Genomic DNA, 14,972 nt, shown 5'->3' on the forward strand with positions numbered 1-14,972 from the left:
ATAGACAAAGCTACTATAAAAAGTGGGACTGTGGGAATTGGCAAAATCGTACAAGATGATGACAACTATGTGATATTATACAGAGTATTGGATGACACGGTGCTTATGCCTTGCGTGCTGTAGTTAAGGGGCCCTTGTATGCAACGAATCGTTCGTTGTCCAGGATATCCGAAATCGAGTCACAAGATGTTGCATCTTGCCGATGACCAAATTGTGAAAGGTAAGGCTGAAGCGACTTCTCGACTTCTGGAAGAGTGCTGTCCATGTTTGCAGCTACGTCTGTGACCACGATATAGTTAGTGACGTGGCGAACAAAATCGAAGACAAAGCAAGGTAAGAATTGCAATATACCAAGGCTTTCATGTTCCCAAACATTTGCTTTCATGCCGACTCCGTAGAAAGCATGCTTGCGCAAGAATGCTAGCCATGTCTGTACAACCTGAGGGTTGCCGTCTTTGATTTGTACCAAGCGTCGGAGCGTAATCCTTTCGAAATTCTCCTGACTCTTTTTATGCACGAAGTTACTTCTAGGAACGGTCCATCGCTCAACAATTCGTGGCAGGGGCACCGGCCCCGAGACAGGGAGGTTCAGGTAATAAGCCGCCCGCACAGCAAAATCGGCGAAAAATTCGACGTTCCGTACGCTGTAAGATCTCAACTGAAGATCACAAACTGGCAGGCCAAATTCGGCCTTCCTCCGGAGGGGTCGTAGGTACACAGCTTGGACGCTCCTGGGAAGTCGAGCCTTATCATTAATGCTCTCAAGGCGTTCTCTCCTAATCATGAGTGAGCGCATGTCATCGAGAGCAATTCATTGGAGATATAAATCAAAGTTCAGACCATTGTTTCGTTTGCGTCTCGGTCGATTTCCTGTACGAACACACAAGTCAGCTCTTCGAAGTTGTTCAAGGTGGTCGTGAGAGCGCTAACAGTGCACTGGATTCGGCTGAGCCTGCTGGGTGGAGAGTATCGTTCGTTGACGGTGCATGATGGGCTATCCCAGAGGAAGTGCTGTAACCTCTAAAACCTGCTAGTAACTGAAAGCTGTTGGTATGGTTTCGCTAAAAGGGTAGGATGGGGTGACGAAAGATTACCTGGAACTGCCTGCCAGTGCATTTAAGTAGCCGAGGGTTGAGGGATAATGTCATGGTTGAAATCAATGTCTGGAAGAGTTGAATAAATGAAACACAAAGAACAATGCGCCAAATCCCTAGGTCCGTAGTATTGCAGGGACCTTGTACATACTCACTTGAATACCTTCAATCTTTTTTCCATCAGGGCCCCAAGGATAGCGAGCGGAAGGCCACCCTTGATTGGCCACGAAAATTGACCGCCTTGCTTGCTCATCCGATCACATGACTATTTATCGGCATCTGATACTACTAGTTGTGGATGATAAATCGTGCTTTCTTGGGAATTAAGAGCACAGTCAAGTTGATCCTAACGCTGTAGATATATTTTATGGCCCCGGTGGACCTTTTTTGACAACCAGCTTACCCACCACAACTACTATCGTGAAATTGGAGCGAGAATCATACTTCAAGCAATCATGGCATCCTCTCGCAGCTCATCATTTCAACATGCGAGTGAGGCATGCTCATTCCTGAAGGAACGCCTACCGGATTCATTGAAAGCACCTCGAGTTGCAATAATCTGTGGCTCTGGTTTGGGAGGGCTCGCAAGTACCATTGATCGCTTGCCTCAAGTCGATTTCGATTATGCTTCCATACCCCACTTTCCCCGTTCAACAGGTAGCCGTGTCCTCATAATTCGAAAGCCGTGACGCTTTACGCTCATTTATGAAGTTGCTGGCCATGCAGGAAAACTAGTCTTTGGACTACTCAGTGAAAATATACCTACAGTGTTGATGGTTGGCCGTGCTCAGTGAGGCTCCTCCATCAAAAGGGGTTATTTACTTAGCTTGCTAATAAAACTTTCCAAAAGTTATTACGAAGGGCATTCCATTGACCAAGTGACATTTCCTATACGTGTCTTCAAACTCTTGGGGGTTGACACAATAATCCGTCAGTTATATGCTCTTTCTTCGTCGAAGCCCAAGTGATGTACTACTGATAGTTTACTGGTTTATAGTAACCAACGCCGCCGGGGGACTGAATCCTGAATATATGGTAGGAGATATTGTTCTGCTGAATGATGTAAGTCTATCACTACTTGACAGCATCCAAGCACAGGCTTAACACATTCAATTCTAGCACATATTCTTGGCTGGCCTGGCGGGGGTTCATCCACTACGCGGTCCGAACTCGGAGGAGTTTGGCCCCCGGTTTCCACCTCTATCAGATGCGTACGACCTTCAATTGCGTTGTAACGTCCACAAAGCATGGGCCAAGATTGTAAATGTAGAAAGCAAAAGAAGACTGCATGAGGGAGTGTATGCCTTCGTCGGGGGTCCTAGGTAAGCTTTGTCCATCTTGATGAGCTAATGACCAGAATTCTGAAGAATTCAGTTATGAGACCCGAGCAGAATGCCGTATGCTTCGCCAGCTAGGCGCCGATCTTGTCGGGATGTCGACCGTACCGGAGATTGTTGTTGCCAGGCATTGCGGGATTAGAGTCCTAGCTTTGAGCCTGGTAACGAATAACGCGGTTCTCTCACCAGTGCCTCGCGGAGACGACCACCGTCTTGATGGGAAAGATGTAGCAGAGCTCGGTGAGATTTTGCAAGAAGGAAAAGCGGACCATCAGGAAGTCCTTGAGGCAGGCCGCTCCGCCGCCACGGACATGCAGGTATGCACCGCATGACCCCCTCCAGTTTTCGCGCACTGATAGTAACTATCAATTCAAGAAGCTTGTTATACAAACCATCGCGGATGTCTTTCAATCAGGCTCGTATGGAGGTACGATCGGTGGTCAGTGAGTCAGCGCGGATGGGGAGGACTATTTGAGCACTGGGGCACAACTAGACGCTCCGGCAATGTCAGAGACTTCAAATTAGGTTTCTTTTGTCCAGAGACTGGTCATTATGACTGTCTGAACAGAAGCCAATTGATTCACTTGCTCCTCGTGTTCCGTTTCGCTCGCAAATTGTTGTAGTAGGAACGTTTGCCGCTCTGCTTGAGAGACTGGATGTCCTTGTACTTAGCCTCAAATCGCTTGTTTCCTTGCTCCGCTGCCAGTGCTTCCTCAACGAAAGTCTTCTTTCTATCCCTTTTAGCGATGCGGCTACTGAAAAACTCAGTCGGACCTTCGATGATGGTTCCCACTTGAGAATACTGAGGAGGGCGTGCTTTGCCGCCCTCCTTCTTGTAATGCCTCTTTGGATCTAATACCGAGCGCATTCGAAGCAACTGCAGGTCTCTCTTGAGTTCTGTGGTCAACTCCGTCTTTGGAAGGTCGAACCAAGCGCTGCCAGCTGTGGGTTTGTCCTGAAAAGAAGACAAGTTAGCTATCGTCACCCATATAGGCAAAATAGCAGGATAGTAATGATGGGGATGATGCTCAGAGTAACTATGAAACAAAAATGTGTACTCTCATAGGCACAGCGCATCCCAGTACGGGATGTTTAGCTGCATCAAGCGCTTACGCGATGGGATTAATTTTCCTCATAGCATCTGTGACAAACGACACAACAAAGGTGTTCAAGGGGAAGTAACGCGTCTCACCTTGGAACTTGGCTTTGATTTAGATCCAGTCGGTCGCATCTCGAGTGGCGATCTGACGCTGGGGCTATTCATTGCTCCGATGGCACCATCCACAACTGCAACATCATCTTGTTGACGGACATATGGCCTTAGGGAGCCTCCTGGGGCCAACTTAGGGATACTGAGCAACAACAAATTAGCTTTCGAAGGCGTACAAATTTTGACGGGTACACATACTGAACTGAGGTTGCTTCCAAACCCACATTGGTCAAGCTATCGGCATTGGAAGCATTGACCCTAGCATCACTGGGCCTCAAGCGATCCTCAGCCTCGCAAAGCAACTGTTCAATATCTTCATCATTTAACCTGACCTCATCCTGTGGTGGGACACTGGTAAGTTCAATGCATGTTGCACCTGTCATGTCCTATAGTAGAGGATTCAGGTAACTCGGGTGTGCACAAGTTAAGGTAAAAGGAAGACCAGAAAGTGGAAGCCCACAAGGTAGGTATTTATAGCGTAAATTCAGGGCTACTTTCCTGTGGAAGAAGTTCAATGGCAAGCTCGATGGAAAATTTGTGCTGTGGGGCGGAACCTCACCTTAACTAACCCCTTGGCAACTAGTACCTATGTGGAGATATGCCTGCAATACCGGGTTATTATTATTCCTGCCCTATAGTCTCGTTTTAGAACGGCTTTGGTATCAGTAGTAATTGTCTTGCTGACCGCTAATGTAACAAACCAACTGGCTCTGCATGCACAAGAAGGGCCGATAATATTCTTCAAACTGTGCGTGAATATACAATTTGTCACATCTATTCTGTAACTTGCCACTTTCCGGCGGTAGAGTGAAATTCTTCCGAGCTGCTACAGCCATCTAACAGTCCACTTCAAGGTGTCGAAAATCAAATGTAGTACTTATCCATCATGTTACTACATAGTGAAGATTGCATGTCAATGGTTGGTCGAGTATGGATGCTAGTGTATAGCCCATATTGCAAGATCCTGACTATTTAGAGCTAGTGTCGCTCGGTCCAGTTGCTTTGTATAACATTTGAGTGCAGAGCACCAATGTGGCATACGAGCGTCATGATCTCATAAAGTCATGCCATTTTCTAGTGACTGTACAGTTAGGTTATTTGTACACTGTCCGGATATTGTAAGCGATCAGCCCGATGTATAAGTATCAAATCGTGTTCTCAAAAATCAATGCATTGACTTAAATGTCGTAATGCTGGCTGGAACTTAAAGAGCCAGATTGTGAAATTTGACACATAACTCAAAACTATCCAAGCTCACTGGAAAAGAAAGGAACGAAATCATGGATCTCCTATATCTAGCACCGATCTTACGGAGTACTACTATGTTCAGAGTAGAAAGTGTGGGATGTCATCGACCTCCGCAGGGTCTGAATGCCAAGAGGCTTCTGCTAGCGTCACTCGGGCTGCGCTACGCTTGGCGCCGCGTCTTTGCCATGGTTGCACGCTACCTACATACAAAGGCATCGAAGCACAATCATCTGTTTGGCGCTTTCTATCTCCATTATTGATCTGCTACTTCATAAAGCTCACTAGGTCGCTTTACTTTAAGACTTCGACCCCTTAACCCTCTTGGTAAACCAGCTGGCTTGCTTCTGTCTAGTCTGTCGCGTCCCAACACCCCGCTATCGCGCCTGTTGAGATCGCCTTTTCATCATTTGCCAGACGAGTCTGTGACAGTACTGTTGCGCACGTCTTATATCTAATCACAAGTGGCTGGGCTAGTCATTTAATCATGGAGCAAACTGCACAAACCCCTGGAACACAGCAGGGCAGGCAGCAGCCTGTGTACGACACCCGAAATGGTGGGCATTATGGTAAATATTCCTCAAAATCCCCTACGCGTGTTCATGTCTACATACACATATACACGTGAAAATTCACGCTCAAGGCTGATGGCATGTCCTTAGGTGCTAGCGCAGCGGTATGGTCGCCTTCAGAAGCTTACGAGTACGCCTACGTTCTTAAGGCTAACATGCTATATACGTCTAGCTTTCTGCGCAAGGCTATGCGCCTGTTGCCGAGCTCTATACCGGGACATGGGCGAATGTGAGTTTTCTACATTGGTAGAGAATATAGCATGACTGACATTCCGCCAGGTCAACCAAGGCTTGCAAGGAACCGCCCGTGATATACTTACAACATACTGGCAGCACATCATCAACCATCTAGAATCGGACAACCATGATTATAAGATACACCAGCTACCACTTGCTCGCATCAAAAAGGTCATGAAGGCTGACCCAGAGGTTAAAATGATATCAGCGGAGGCACCAATACTTTTTGCCAAAGGCTGTGATATCTTTATCACTGAACTGACCATGCGTGCATGGATTCATGCCGAGGACAACAAGCGCCGTACACTACAGAGGTCTGATATTGCAGCAGCACTATCAAAGTCTGATATGTTCGATTTCCTCATTGATATAGTACCTCGCGAGGAGGCCACGTCCCATGCGAAGAGGTCTAGCCAGACAGCTGGAGCTTCTGCAGGCGTTCCTGGCCCCGCAGGAGCCACCGGCCAACTGCCACCATCTCAACACGGTGTTCCCCATCACATGCCTCCGCCGGACTATAGTACCCTGGGTCAGCATGGGCTCCAAGATCAAGAGTATCGGCCGCCGACGATGTATGCTGGAGCTGTGCAGTCTGACCCCACGGCTGCCTATGGTCAGCATCAGCCTCAAATGTTCGAAGGAATGTATGCAGCATATCCGCATCTGCCACCTCAGCAGGTATGTTAATATTATCACGAGAACAACACCTCCTTTCTCATCTCTTTCCTTTTCCTATTGTTTTAGCTGTTATCTACATTGGCTTAACCTTGACTAATGCACTGGACACCAATAAGTGAGTGATGATGGCACTCAAAAGTAGGCACAGCCTGAGCGGCACACGAGAATTATAAGTACAACGGCACTATGCCATCGTATCCGCTACCCGGTCAAGGAAGTGACCAGCTATGTACTGTGTAGCAACAGCTATGCGTTGCAAATGTTACGGAGTTATCGTGAAGCAGATCTCATACCCACATATCTTTCAACACGTTCTTCCTGAATAAAATTGGTGCACTTGCTCGATGGTACATAGAAATGAAGTAGCCCAAGTAGTCAGCACAATTCATGACTTCTTGCCAAATCTCGAGGAGAGAGTGGAGAATTTATCTGCTTTTACAGGACTTTGAACGGTACGTATGATCCTTCTTGTTGGTTAGTAATAGTATCCAGGCTATGGTGGTTGGTAACGCACTTCTCTAACAGGACGGGACCATGAATAGCGTCCACACGACCGTACTTCTTGTTCCGCGTAGATATATCATAGAACTCGTCAGTGTTATCTGCTTGCATCAATTGCACAGTCTGTTGCAGCTCGTCAAGGTTTTCTCGGAGTATGGGAACACCAAGACCATCAACAAATTGGGATAGGTATTCGACATCTTTTGCAAGAGCCATTACACCGTTTGGGTTGATCCTTTTCACCTCCGGAGAGAGAGGGAGTGCCTGACGGAGGTTAGCAGATATACAGTGGATTTATCGCTTGGCGCTACTTACAAGAATCATATTCGCGGCATGACTGAGAGCGTCGAAGTAGATAAGTTCTTTGATTTCTGTCGGTAAGCCGAGGAGCGTCGAGTTCATGATGTTTGACAAGAAGCGTGTTAGTGTTTGCATGTAGTTGCTAGGCTCTGCGGGTGGGACAGATGCCATCCAATCGTACTCAGCCGTTTCTATGAGGTCATCAATCTTGGAATTGACTACTTCAAAGATACGTTTCTCTGCCGCTTTCTTATTGCTTCTGAACTTTTCGGTAGCGTTCAAAGTGACCACGTCACCGGAGACATTCTGTGATCGAGCAGCAGCGAGTAACAGCTCAAGTTCGCGACAGGCAAGCTCAAAATGCTCTAGGTTTATCAGAATCTGCACAATCTGCCCCAGATATTGTGAGGAAAGACGTTCGACAAGGGTGTCGCAAACTTTGTCTGATAGGAGTTCATCCAGTGCCTAGAATGGTAAGAAATGTGAAGGTATATGTGATATAGCATACTTACATCCCTTAGGGTTTCGTCAATGAGACTGGGGTGAGAGAAATCGTCATTGGCAAAAAAGTAGAACTGGTTCAGAAAGTTGCGGATGTCGATGCAGCATAAGGGATACATTTGGGAAAATGGTAAGACACAAGGAAACCTGCGCTATCGTTAGTAATGATTGATTTAAGTGTCTTAAGTTGATAGTAGGAACGTACACTTGCTCCTCCCTTGGCTTGTCAGGGCTGTACCAACTGACATTCAGTACCTTGTCAAATTCCTCGATTGTCTGGATAGGCATAGGCATATAATCATCGGTCGATACTATCTTCACGGGGTTTAATATAGAGAAACCGAACCGATTTGTAAGGAAACATACCTCTCGGAAATCGTCACTAAATCTTTTCTTGAGAAGGTCGGCATATTTCCTAAAAAGAATCAAAAGAAAGTCATCGAACACCCCGACGTGAAAGTCCCATGTCTATTTTCATATTAGTTAGTATGTCTCGCCAACATTCAGACTCAGAGGTCAACAGACATTCATTGTTTGCATGAACAATGCGATGAGATTTTTTATTTTCAGTAGGCTCTCAGCATTGTCAACCTCATGGAGAGCCCCCGATATTAGGATCACAGCTGTTTGGCACATAGAATCCCATAATTCATCGACCTTCACCAATTCGTTCAGCCCAACAAATCTACCCGTTCATTCAAAGAACAAACTCACATCAACAGAAGACCTCAGGTCCGGAACCCTCTTCATTGTAGAACGCTCGACAATGGCAAATCCTGCCATTTCTTCGAGAAGATTGTGCAGACTAGCCCCATCTTCATCAACAAGAGTAATGGAGGCTGGTAGCAAAAGTTCCTTCTGCCGACGCCGAGTATTAGCGTATTCAACTCGAAATCTATCCATATGCCCTAATGATCGATGAATGTGGAGGCATTCAAATAAAGGCGTAAAGTCCACTTGAAGTTCCTCGTTTTGCAAAAGATCGTACTCTTCGCTCTCGTCGGATACCAGCTCAATTGCCGAATTGAGCTTGAATTGACCAAGATATGGAGATATCTCTGTCCGCTCCTTATGCCTGGTCTTTCGCAAGTCTGTATGATATAAAGCGATCTCCCCGAGGTACTGCGACATTTCTCGGATTCTGTATAGCCAAGTATTAAGGTCAGACATGACAGCTTCAGCTATTGCTTTTTGTGTTGTTGGGACTGAGCGCTGAATCATGTCCGCGATTTTATACTGCGTCACCCCTTTAAGATGGACATTTTGCAATTCTTCTAAAGCGCGCAGTGCGGCATAATGATTCTTCTTAGCGAGTAGATCATGAACTTGATTCGCGAGACGCAACACCTCGAGACAGTCCTGTATAGCTCTAGAAGTCTCATCGATGTTCTGCCGGTGACTCCGTGACTCTACCAGAGCTCTCTTTTGTTCAGCCAGCTTCTCGGTGCTTGCTTGTATCGATTGGTTAAGGTCCAATATTTCAGCAGTCAGGCTGACTGTACCTTCCCTGATGCGCAAAAGTTGATTCACTGATGTTACGAATTCCTGGTGATTGGTATTGCATATTGTCTCTATCTCAGCCTCCTTGTCACTAGCAAATCTAGACAAAGTCTGTGATAGTTGTGATGTTCGGTTGCCGACGCTGTACTCTTTGATGGAAGGAATCAATTGGTCGAGGTAGTCCGCGTCTGAGGGAGATATGATAAGCTATGAAGGTCATGAGTATTAGTTAGTAGCCCGTCGCACAAACCCTTTTCCCATGCGTACCTGATTCAGGAGGTATGAAGACTCATTGCGAGATGGTGCCACTGATGGCATTGCGACGAGTTTGTATGTGGGAGTCGGCTGCGGTAGATAACAGAAACCAATCGACTGGCGTGACGTGACAACTTGCTCACTGTCAAAGATAAAACGCGCGTCAAATTCTCGAAAAAGGGGGCAGTAAAGACTTCAAAGGAACTGCAAGAAGCGAGTCAATTATTCGCGGACACAGAAGAGTCACTCGGTTTGCGCGGGTAAGGTTACACAGTATGCTGAAACCCCCATGATTTGTGATAAGTTGTACTCTTAATATTACGTTTCCCTGCCAGCTTTCCGATTCCTCAGCCGTTGCGGGGATTCCACGAGATGGGGCCGCGGGCATACATTGCTCTAGCCCGTTTTGGAAACAGCCAAACTTAGTTATGTCCAATATCCAATGAAAGCGTGAAGCTCGCCGCTCAAGACTCAGTTTACTACTACCAGGTACTCTGATTGAACTACTATGAACTATGATCTCTAAGGAATATCAAATTTAGGCATTTGAGTTGTCTAGTGACTAAATTCATACCTGCTAAGAGCAGCTAGGGTTTCACTGTCTCCATTTTCAGTCCTCCAAGGATCATTTTGTCCGCTTCCTCATATTCCTGGTTTGTTTAACCCCTAAGATTTCCCACCGAGTAGACTTCAAGAGTTTCAAATTCTCTCTCCTATAAAGACTTCGAAGTAGTCTGTATGTTCAGCTGGCATAGACCTGAAGGCGGCTATTGTTTCTTACTCTGCTCTGTGTTTACCTTTTACCTTCCAAGAAAAATATCACTGATACTAGCATTTTTTTTTTTCTTGAGCTGAAAAGAGGCTTGGAGTCGTTTGCAAAGCCAGGATACTGAGTATTCCAAGCCCATTTAAAACAAGCTATCAAGAGGTGGATGAACCGTGAGGGAAGATTGCTGATGTGTTCGGGTTCCTCTCAAGTATGAACATCAAGTAGCAATTTGACACCAGCCTTCTCTGGTTCAATATTAACCCTTGAAACGTCTTACCATGGGCCACTTGCGCAACCGAGGGGATCAAGTGAGAGGTTTCTCCCATGTTCTTTCTTTGGGCATTGGTATCAGGGCAGTTTATATGAGTCTGGGATTCAACCTCTTACTGTACACAGTGCTTTAACAACCCTTTAGCTCGAATGGAGTGACACTACAAGTTCTCTGCATCTTGACTATCTCCCGAGTACCTACCAGCATTTCACATGTTTTGTGATTTCTACAACAGATGAGATATACAAGGGGCAATTTCCCTGTGTTATTAACCGAGTGTAAATTGGTGAACTGTTCAGTCTCCACCCTTGGCGCCTAGATTGGGGATGGTGCTCGTGGTTCCAGTCCCGTCGCAGTATGTGTAAAAACAGGCTCTAGAAGCGGTATGCTATTGGGGTTTATCTCGCTCTGTGGGACGTGCTATTCCACATCTTCCCCTTGAGACGTGTTCTGTTGGTCTTATCCCACTCTCCTTCTGCTTCCGATATTCGACGTGACAGAGGGTTTATCTCTTGTTCGATTGCTTTTTCGGGCAGACTTCTAGGCGGCCGAGGCCTCTACTTCAATATCACGTTTTCCTGGGTTTGTTTGCTGTAAGGTGCTTTTTATCCACATCTGACTGTGTGAGTCTGGGCTCGCTCTCCAAGACAGACCACCCCCGATAAGACAGAAATATCCTATATTCAACTGAATTCTATCAACATCCTCACAGCATGAGGCCGAACGATACGTCCCACAGCTTGAGCAGTCCTGTTTCTACAAATGACATAGGCTCTGCCAATGGGTCCCCTGACACCAAGCTTACAGCATATTCGCCTGAGGATATGCGATCTACCTGCCTTCGCTCTGACTCCAATGTTGGTGATCCATTGGGCGACATTGGCAAACGAAAGTTATACCTGACGTAAGTGTACGATGTCTATCTTGGTTTCAGACCCGTCAGTGACAAGACCAGCTCATCCTCTGACCCCTTTCTGGTGTCGACGAACACTTCTACCCGTGTTCAACTTTCACCAACAGCAGCAAGCTTCACACCAATTAGCGCGGCAGACAACGTTCTATCTAGGAGCAAGGCACCTTCACTGTCTCGAGGCTTTTCCGGCGTTGGCTATCTAACAGCAAGCTCGGACATTGATCCATGCGAAGCTAGGAATGGCCCTCTCCAGGCCTCGGACAGATACCCACTGAATTATGGAGTCATAGGCAATAGTCAGGCTGATACGAGGAACCGTCCGAATATCATGGACTACCAGACATTCGGCAGCGAGAGCCATAGCCGAGCCCTGGTTATTGAAAATGTGCCGAAAAATCTTACCTATATGTCATTGGCTGGATTTTTCAATGTAAGTGGCCAATTTCAGGAGGAAGAACAAACATATATATCCTGCCCTGATCAAGATCGGTGAATAGAAAGTTACATTACTGATTGGATGTTGGACAGCGTCGTGAATTTAGCTCCCTCAGAGGCCCCGTGCTTTCAGAACTCAATTCCATGGGCAAGGTCTATGTCGCATTCACGGACAGTCGGGAAGCGACCAAGGCAATAGAAAAGGTCAAAGTCCTGAGGCCTGAATGGCACATTTCTACGATTGCCCCTAAAGAATATGTCAAGCATGTTGAGCCTTCTCTTCTGCCACAGACTTCTAACTACGAGGGTCAGCTGCTTGTCACCGTCTATTATGACGGCAGAAACCCCAACCTCAACCAGCACACTATTGCTCGCTCACTTGAAACCCTCTCTATGACATTCGGTGACATAAGGTCTTTCACATCCTTGCCAACTGAGCAAGAAAATATTGGCGAATTTCATATTGAGTACTTCAACACGCGTGATGCTGAGAACGTTTTGACCACCCTCAATGGGACGTCGGTTGATGTACGCAGACAACCCATTTTCTCTGCTTCCAAGTGGCTAATAAAAGTCGTTAAAGGATTGCATCCTAGACATCTCTCTTTTCAGGCCAGATATAGAAGAGAGAAAGTGCGAGCTGCCATTTACGGCCGAAACATCTTCAAGAGAGGAGTTCCCTCCAGCCGAGGAGGCTTCTTTCACAAAGTCCACATCGTGGACCTCAGTTAGACCGGGCCGTGCTTCCTTCATGGAATTAAGCCCTACCGGTCGTTCCACAGTGCCCCCAGGTGAACATGCTAGTCTCATAGACTGGATGTCTAAGGCTGGTGAAAGGATCTTCCCCTCTCCTCGCCGCGAACTTAGCCGCTATCCTGATTTACGCATGGGCAGCCAAAATGCAGTCGATATAGAGAGAATACGTCTCGGCTTGGATGTCCGAACGACGGTATTATCACCGGCTCATGCTCCCTAGTTTGCTAACTGACATGCGCCTTCATTCACAGATAATGCTCCGCAACATCCCTAATAAAATCGACCAGGTGAGCAAAACTCCATTGGAAGGATACTGTTGTCAATATGCAGACTTGGAAATTCTAATAAGAGAAGGCTATGCTCAAAGCTATTGTGGATGAGACAAGCCATGGAAAATATGACTTTATGTACTTACGGATAGGTGAGTTGATATCCCAGCTCAAACAGGTCGATTTGAACCGACTAACCCCCATGCCATCCCTGCAGATTTCGCAAATAACTGCAAGTATGACTGCCAATATATGGAACGCCGCCATTTTCAGTATCTGACATTGTCTCTGCCAGCGTCGGGTACGCCTTTATAAATTTCGAAGATGTGAGTTTATCTCACCGACCCCGGCAGCCACTACTGACAGATCCTTAGCCGATTGATATCATTGATGTTAGTATCGTCCTGGTTCTCTTCATCGAAACCACTAATTCCATGTAGTTTATCAATGCAAGAGCGGGACGAACCTGGTATGCCAAGCCTGAAGGAAATACCACATGTCCATTTTTTAACGGATGTACAGGAATTGTTTCAACAGTGACAAGGTGGCTGAAGTGTCTTATGCAAGTTCGTACTCGCTTATCCCTAGCAGACTATGGATTATCTAAAACCACAGGTCAGCTATACAAGGAAAAGATTGCTTGGTGCAAAAGTTCCGTAATAGTTCCGTCATGCTGGAACATCCATCATTTCGACCAAAGGTCCATATCATCCCTGCCATCCAGTCGACGTAAATTTAGAGATGAAGCTTATTCTCGCAGATTTTCCAGACCGGCACAGGCCCTCTTGCTGGGACCGAGGATCGCTTTCCTGGACCAGACAACCCTTCCAAAATGCGTCGCAGCATTGAAAATGCGGAACATGTTGGTAAGAGCACATATCTGCGTGCCTTGGAAGAACTACACTCATCAGCATCTCTAGGACTATTTGCTCCGCGCGTCGGTCAGCAGTACCGTGACGAGCAGCGCCGTCGCCGTTCTCAATTCGATCGTGGAACCACTGCAGCCGAGCGCGAAGTAGTATATGTCCGAACATTCGCACCAAGACGTCCCTACGGTGTCGGTAATGGTCTCAGGAGTGGCCCCTGTACTTATCCTGGTATGAAGATGTGGCATGAATCAGTGCACGAAAGCGGACCCTAAGCCCTTCAACTCACCATACTCAAGGGCTGCTTACTGGCCAGCTGGACTCTCATCTAATCTAGGGAAATAACCAAGGAAAATTGCCTACATAGCCGTGCCTACGCTTGCGACCCTGGAAAGCGTACTGGTAAAAGTCAACTCCTACCAATCGCTATCCCACCCTTTCAAGTTAGATCTTCCCCGTTTATGTTTTCAGCTTGTTTGTTCTACTTATGTCGAATACCAGCGCTCGATTGGAGCGACGGCCAGCATTTGACCCATGGGAGAAAACCTTATGGCCCTGGTTGGCTTGGTACGGTGTCTCGAATTGTGTCTAAATGTTGGAACCCTTTCTCTGTAAGATTTCGGTGCCCTGCTCCTACTGTTCATTGATCCTTCAGATGTTTGGTAATCTGTGATTTCAAATACATCCAGAAGAATCAAATCATCTTCGTTGCATGGCCTTCTCGTTTTCCCGATGTGGCGGTGAAAATTGCGTTCTGGGCCTCACACGAGGTCACTGTAATCCAGGGGCGCTATAGGTGAAGCGGGGATAATGGAGTACATTTGAATGCTGCTACATAGACTAGGAGGTCGGTACTCGGGTATTCTCCCCGAAGGAGCTAGACCTGTCGACTCTCGGCAAGGTTTCAAAGACTAAGTAATTTAATCCCTAGCGGCGGCTACTCTCATATATTTCGATATCCATCGTCGTTCAAATTCACCACTCTTAACCCACGGGTCGGGAAGTCTACACAATCAAGTAGGCTCCGAGACCAAAGTCTATTATTACACAATTCAGAGCGCTACATTTACTTGTTGCGTTTTCCTCTCCTTGTGCAACAAAAACCCCGTTTGACACAACACAGGACCGCCCAACTCACGTCCAGGCTAATTATTAACTCTTCTCGTCGTTGCGGCAGAGGATGAACATTGATGTGGATAGAATTTATGCGGTGCATTCTATACTTCATTTGATATTTCATCGAAATAAAAATCAACATCGAGG

The 14,972-nt window shown here is 46.6% G+C and overlaps 6 protein-coding genes across 6 annotated transcripts; 3 read left to right on the forward strand and 3 right to left on the reverse strand.

Moving 5' to 3' along the window:
* Nucleotides 1-103: 103 nt before the first annotated feature.
* Nucleotides 104-1,148, reverse strand: AtWU_01897 (mitochondrial 37S ribosomal protein uS10m; the record flags this gene model as incomplete). The annotated part of the gene is made up of 5 exons (XM_035497011.1): nt 104-279; nt 352-776; nt 841-870; nt 931-1,037; nt 1,095-1,148. The coding sequence occupies 5 exons, from the start codon at nt 1,146-1,148 to the stop codon at nt 104-106; spliced, it is 792 nt and encodes a 263-aa protein (XP_035352904.1).
* Nucleotides 1,149-1,549: 401 nt separating this feature from the next.
* AtWU_01898 (purine-nucleoside phosphorylase) lies at nt 1,550-2,878 on the forward strand (the record flags this gene model as incomplete). The annotated part of the gene is made up of 7 exons (XM_035497012.1): nt 1,550-1,751; nt 1,806-1,884; nt 1,945-2,024; nt 2,092-2,156; nt 2,214-2,416; nt 2,469-2,748; nt 2,807-2,878. 7 exons carry the CDS (start codon nt 1,550-1,552, stop codon nt 2,876-2,878), a joined length of 981 nt encoding a protein of 326 aa, XP_035352905.1.
* Nucleotides 2,879-3,011: 133 nt separating this feature from the next.
* On the reverse strand, nt 3,012-4,024 carry AtWU_01899 (Fcf2 domain-containing protein; the record flags this gene model as incomplete). Its single annotated transcript, XM_035497013.1, has 3 exons — nt 3,012-3,386; nt 3,624-3,783; nt 3,840-4,024. The coding sequence occupies 3 exons, from the start codon at nt 4,022-4,024 to the stop codon at nt 3,012-3,014; spliced, it is 720 nt and encodes a 239-aa protein (XP_035352906.1).
* Nucleotides 4,025-5,373: 1,349 nt separating this feature from the next.
* Nucleotides 5,374-6,382, forward strand: hapE (CCAAT-binding factor complex subunit HapE; the record flags this gene model as incomplete). The annotated part of the gene is made up of 4 exons (XM_035497014.1): nt 5,374-5,455; nt 5,549-5,562; nt 5,631-5,687; nt 5,738-6,382. 4 exons carry the CDS (start codon nt 5,374-5,376, stop codon nt 6,380-6,382), a joined length of 798 nt encoding a protein of 265 aa, XP_035352907.1.
* Nucleotides 6,383-6,808: 426 nt separating this feature from the next.
* AtWU_01901 (Rab GTPase-binding exocyst subunit SEC15) lies at nt 6,809-9,493 on the reverse strand (the record flags this gene model as incomplete). Its single annotated transcript, XM_035497015.1, has 8 exons — nt 6,809-7,138; nt 7,190-7,639; nt 7,687-7,822; nt 7,881-7,990; nt 8,042-8,143; nt 8,201-8,332; nt 8,390-9,382; nt 9,443-9,493. The coding sequence occupies 8 exons, from the start codon at nt 9,491-9,493 to the stop codon at nt 6,809-6,811; spliced, it is 2,304 nt and encodes a 767-aa protein (XP_035352908.1).
* A 1,690-nt stretch (nt 9,494-11,183) lies between these two features.
* AtWU_01902 (putative meiosis protein MEI2) lies at nt 11,184-13,984 on the forward strand (the record flags this gene model as incomplete). Its single annotated transcript, XM_035497016.1, has 14 exons — nt 11,184-11,374; nt 11,426-11,813; nt 11,912-12,346; nt 12,402-12,767; nt 12,826-12,861; nt 12,929-12,995; nt 13,061-13,079; nt 13,139-13,169; nt 13,218-13,235; nt 13,284-13,312; nt 13,366-13,409; nt 13,464-13,543; nt 13,604-13,709; nt 13,764-13,984. The coding sequence occupies 14 exons, from the start codon at nt 11,184-11,186 to the stop codon at nt 13,982-13,984; spliced, it is 2,031 nt and encodes a 676-aa protein (XP_035352909.1).
* Nucleotides 13,985-14,972: the final 988 nt, after the last annotated feature.

Source organism: Aspergillus tubingensis (genome assembly GCF_013340325.1).
Source record: "Aspergillus tubingensis WU-2223L DNA, scaffold_3, whole genome shotgun sequence".
Classification (NCBI taxonomy): Eukaryota; Fungi; Ascomycota; class Eurotiomycetes; order Eurotiales; family Aspergillaceae; genus Aspergillus; species Aspergillus tubingensis.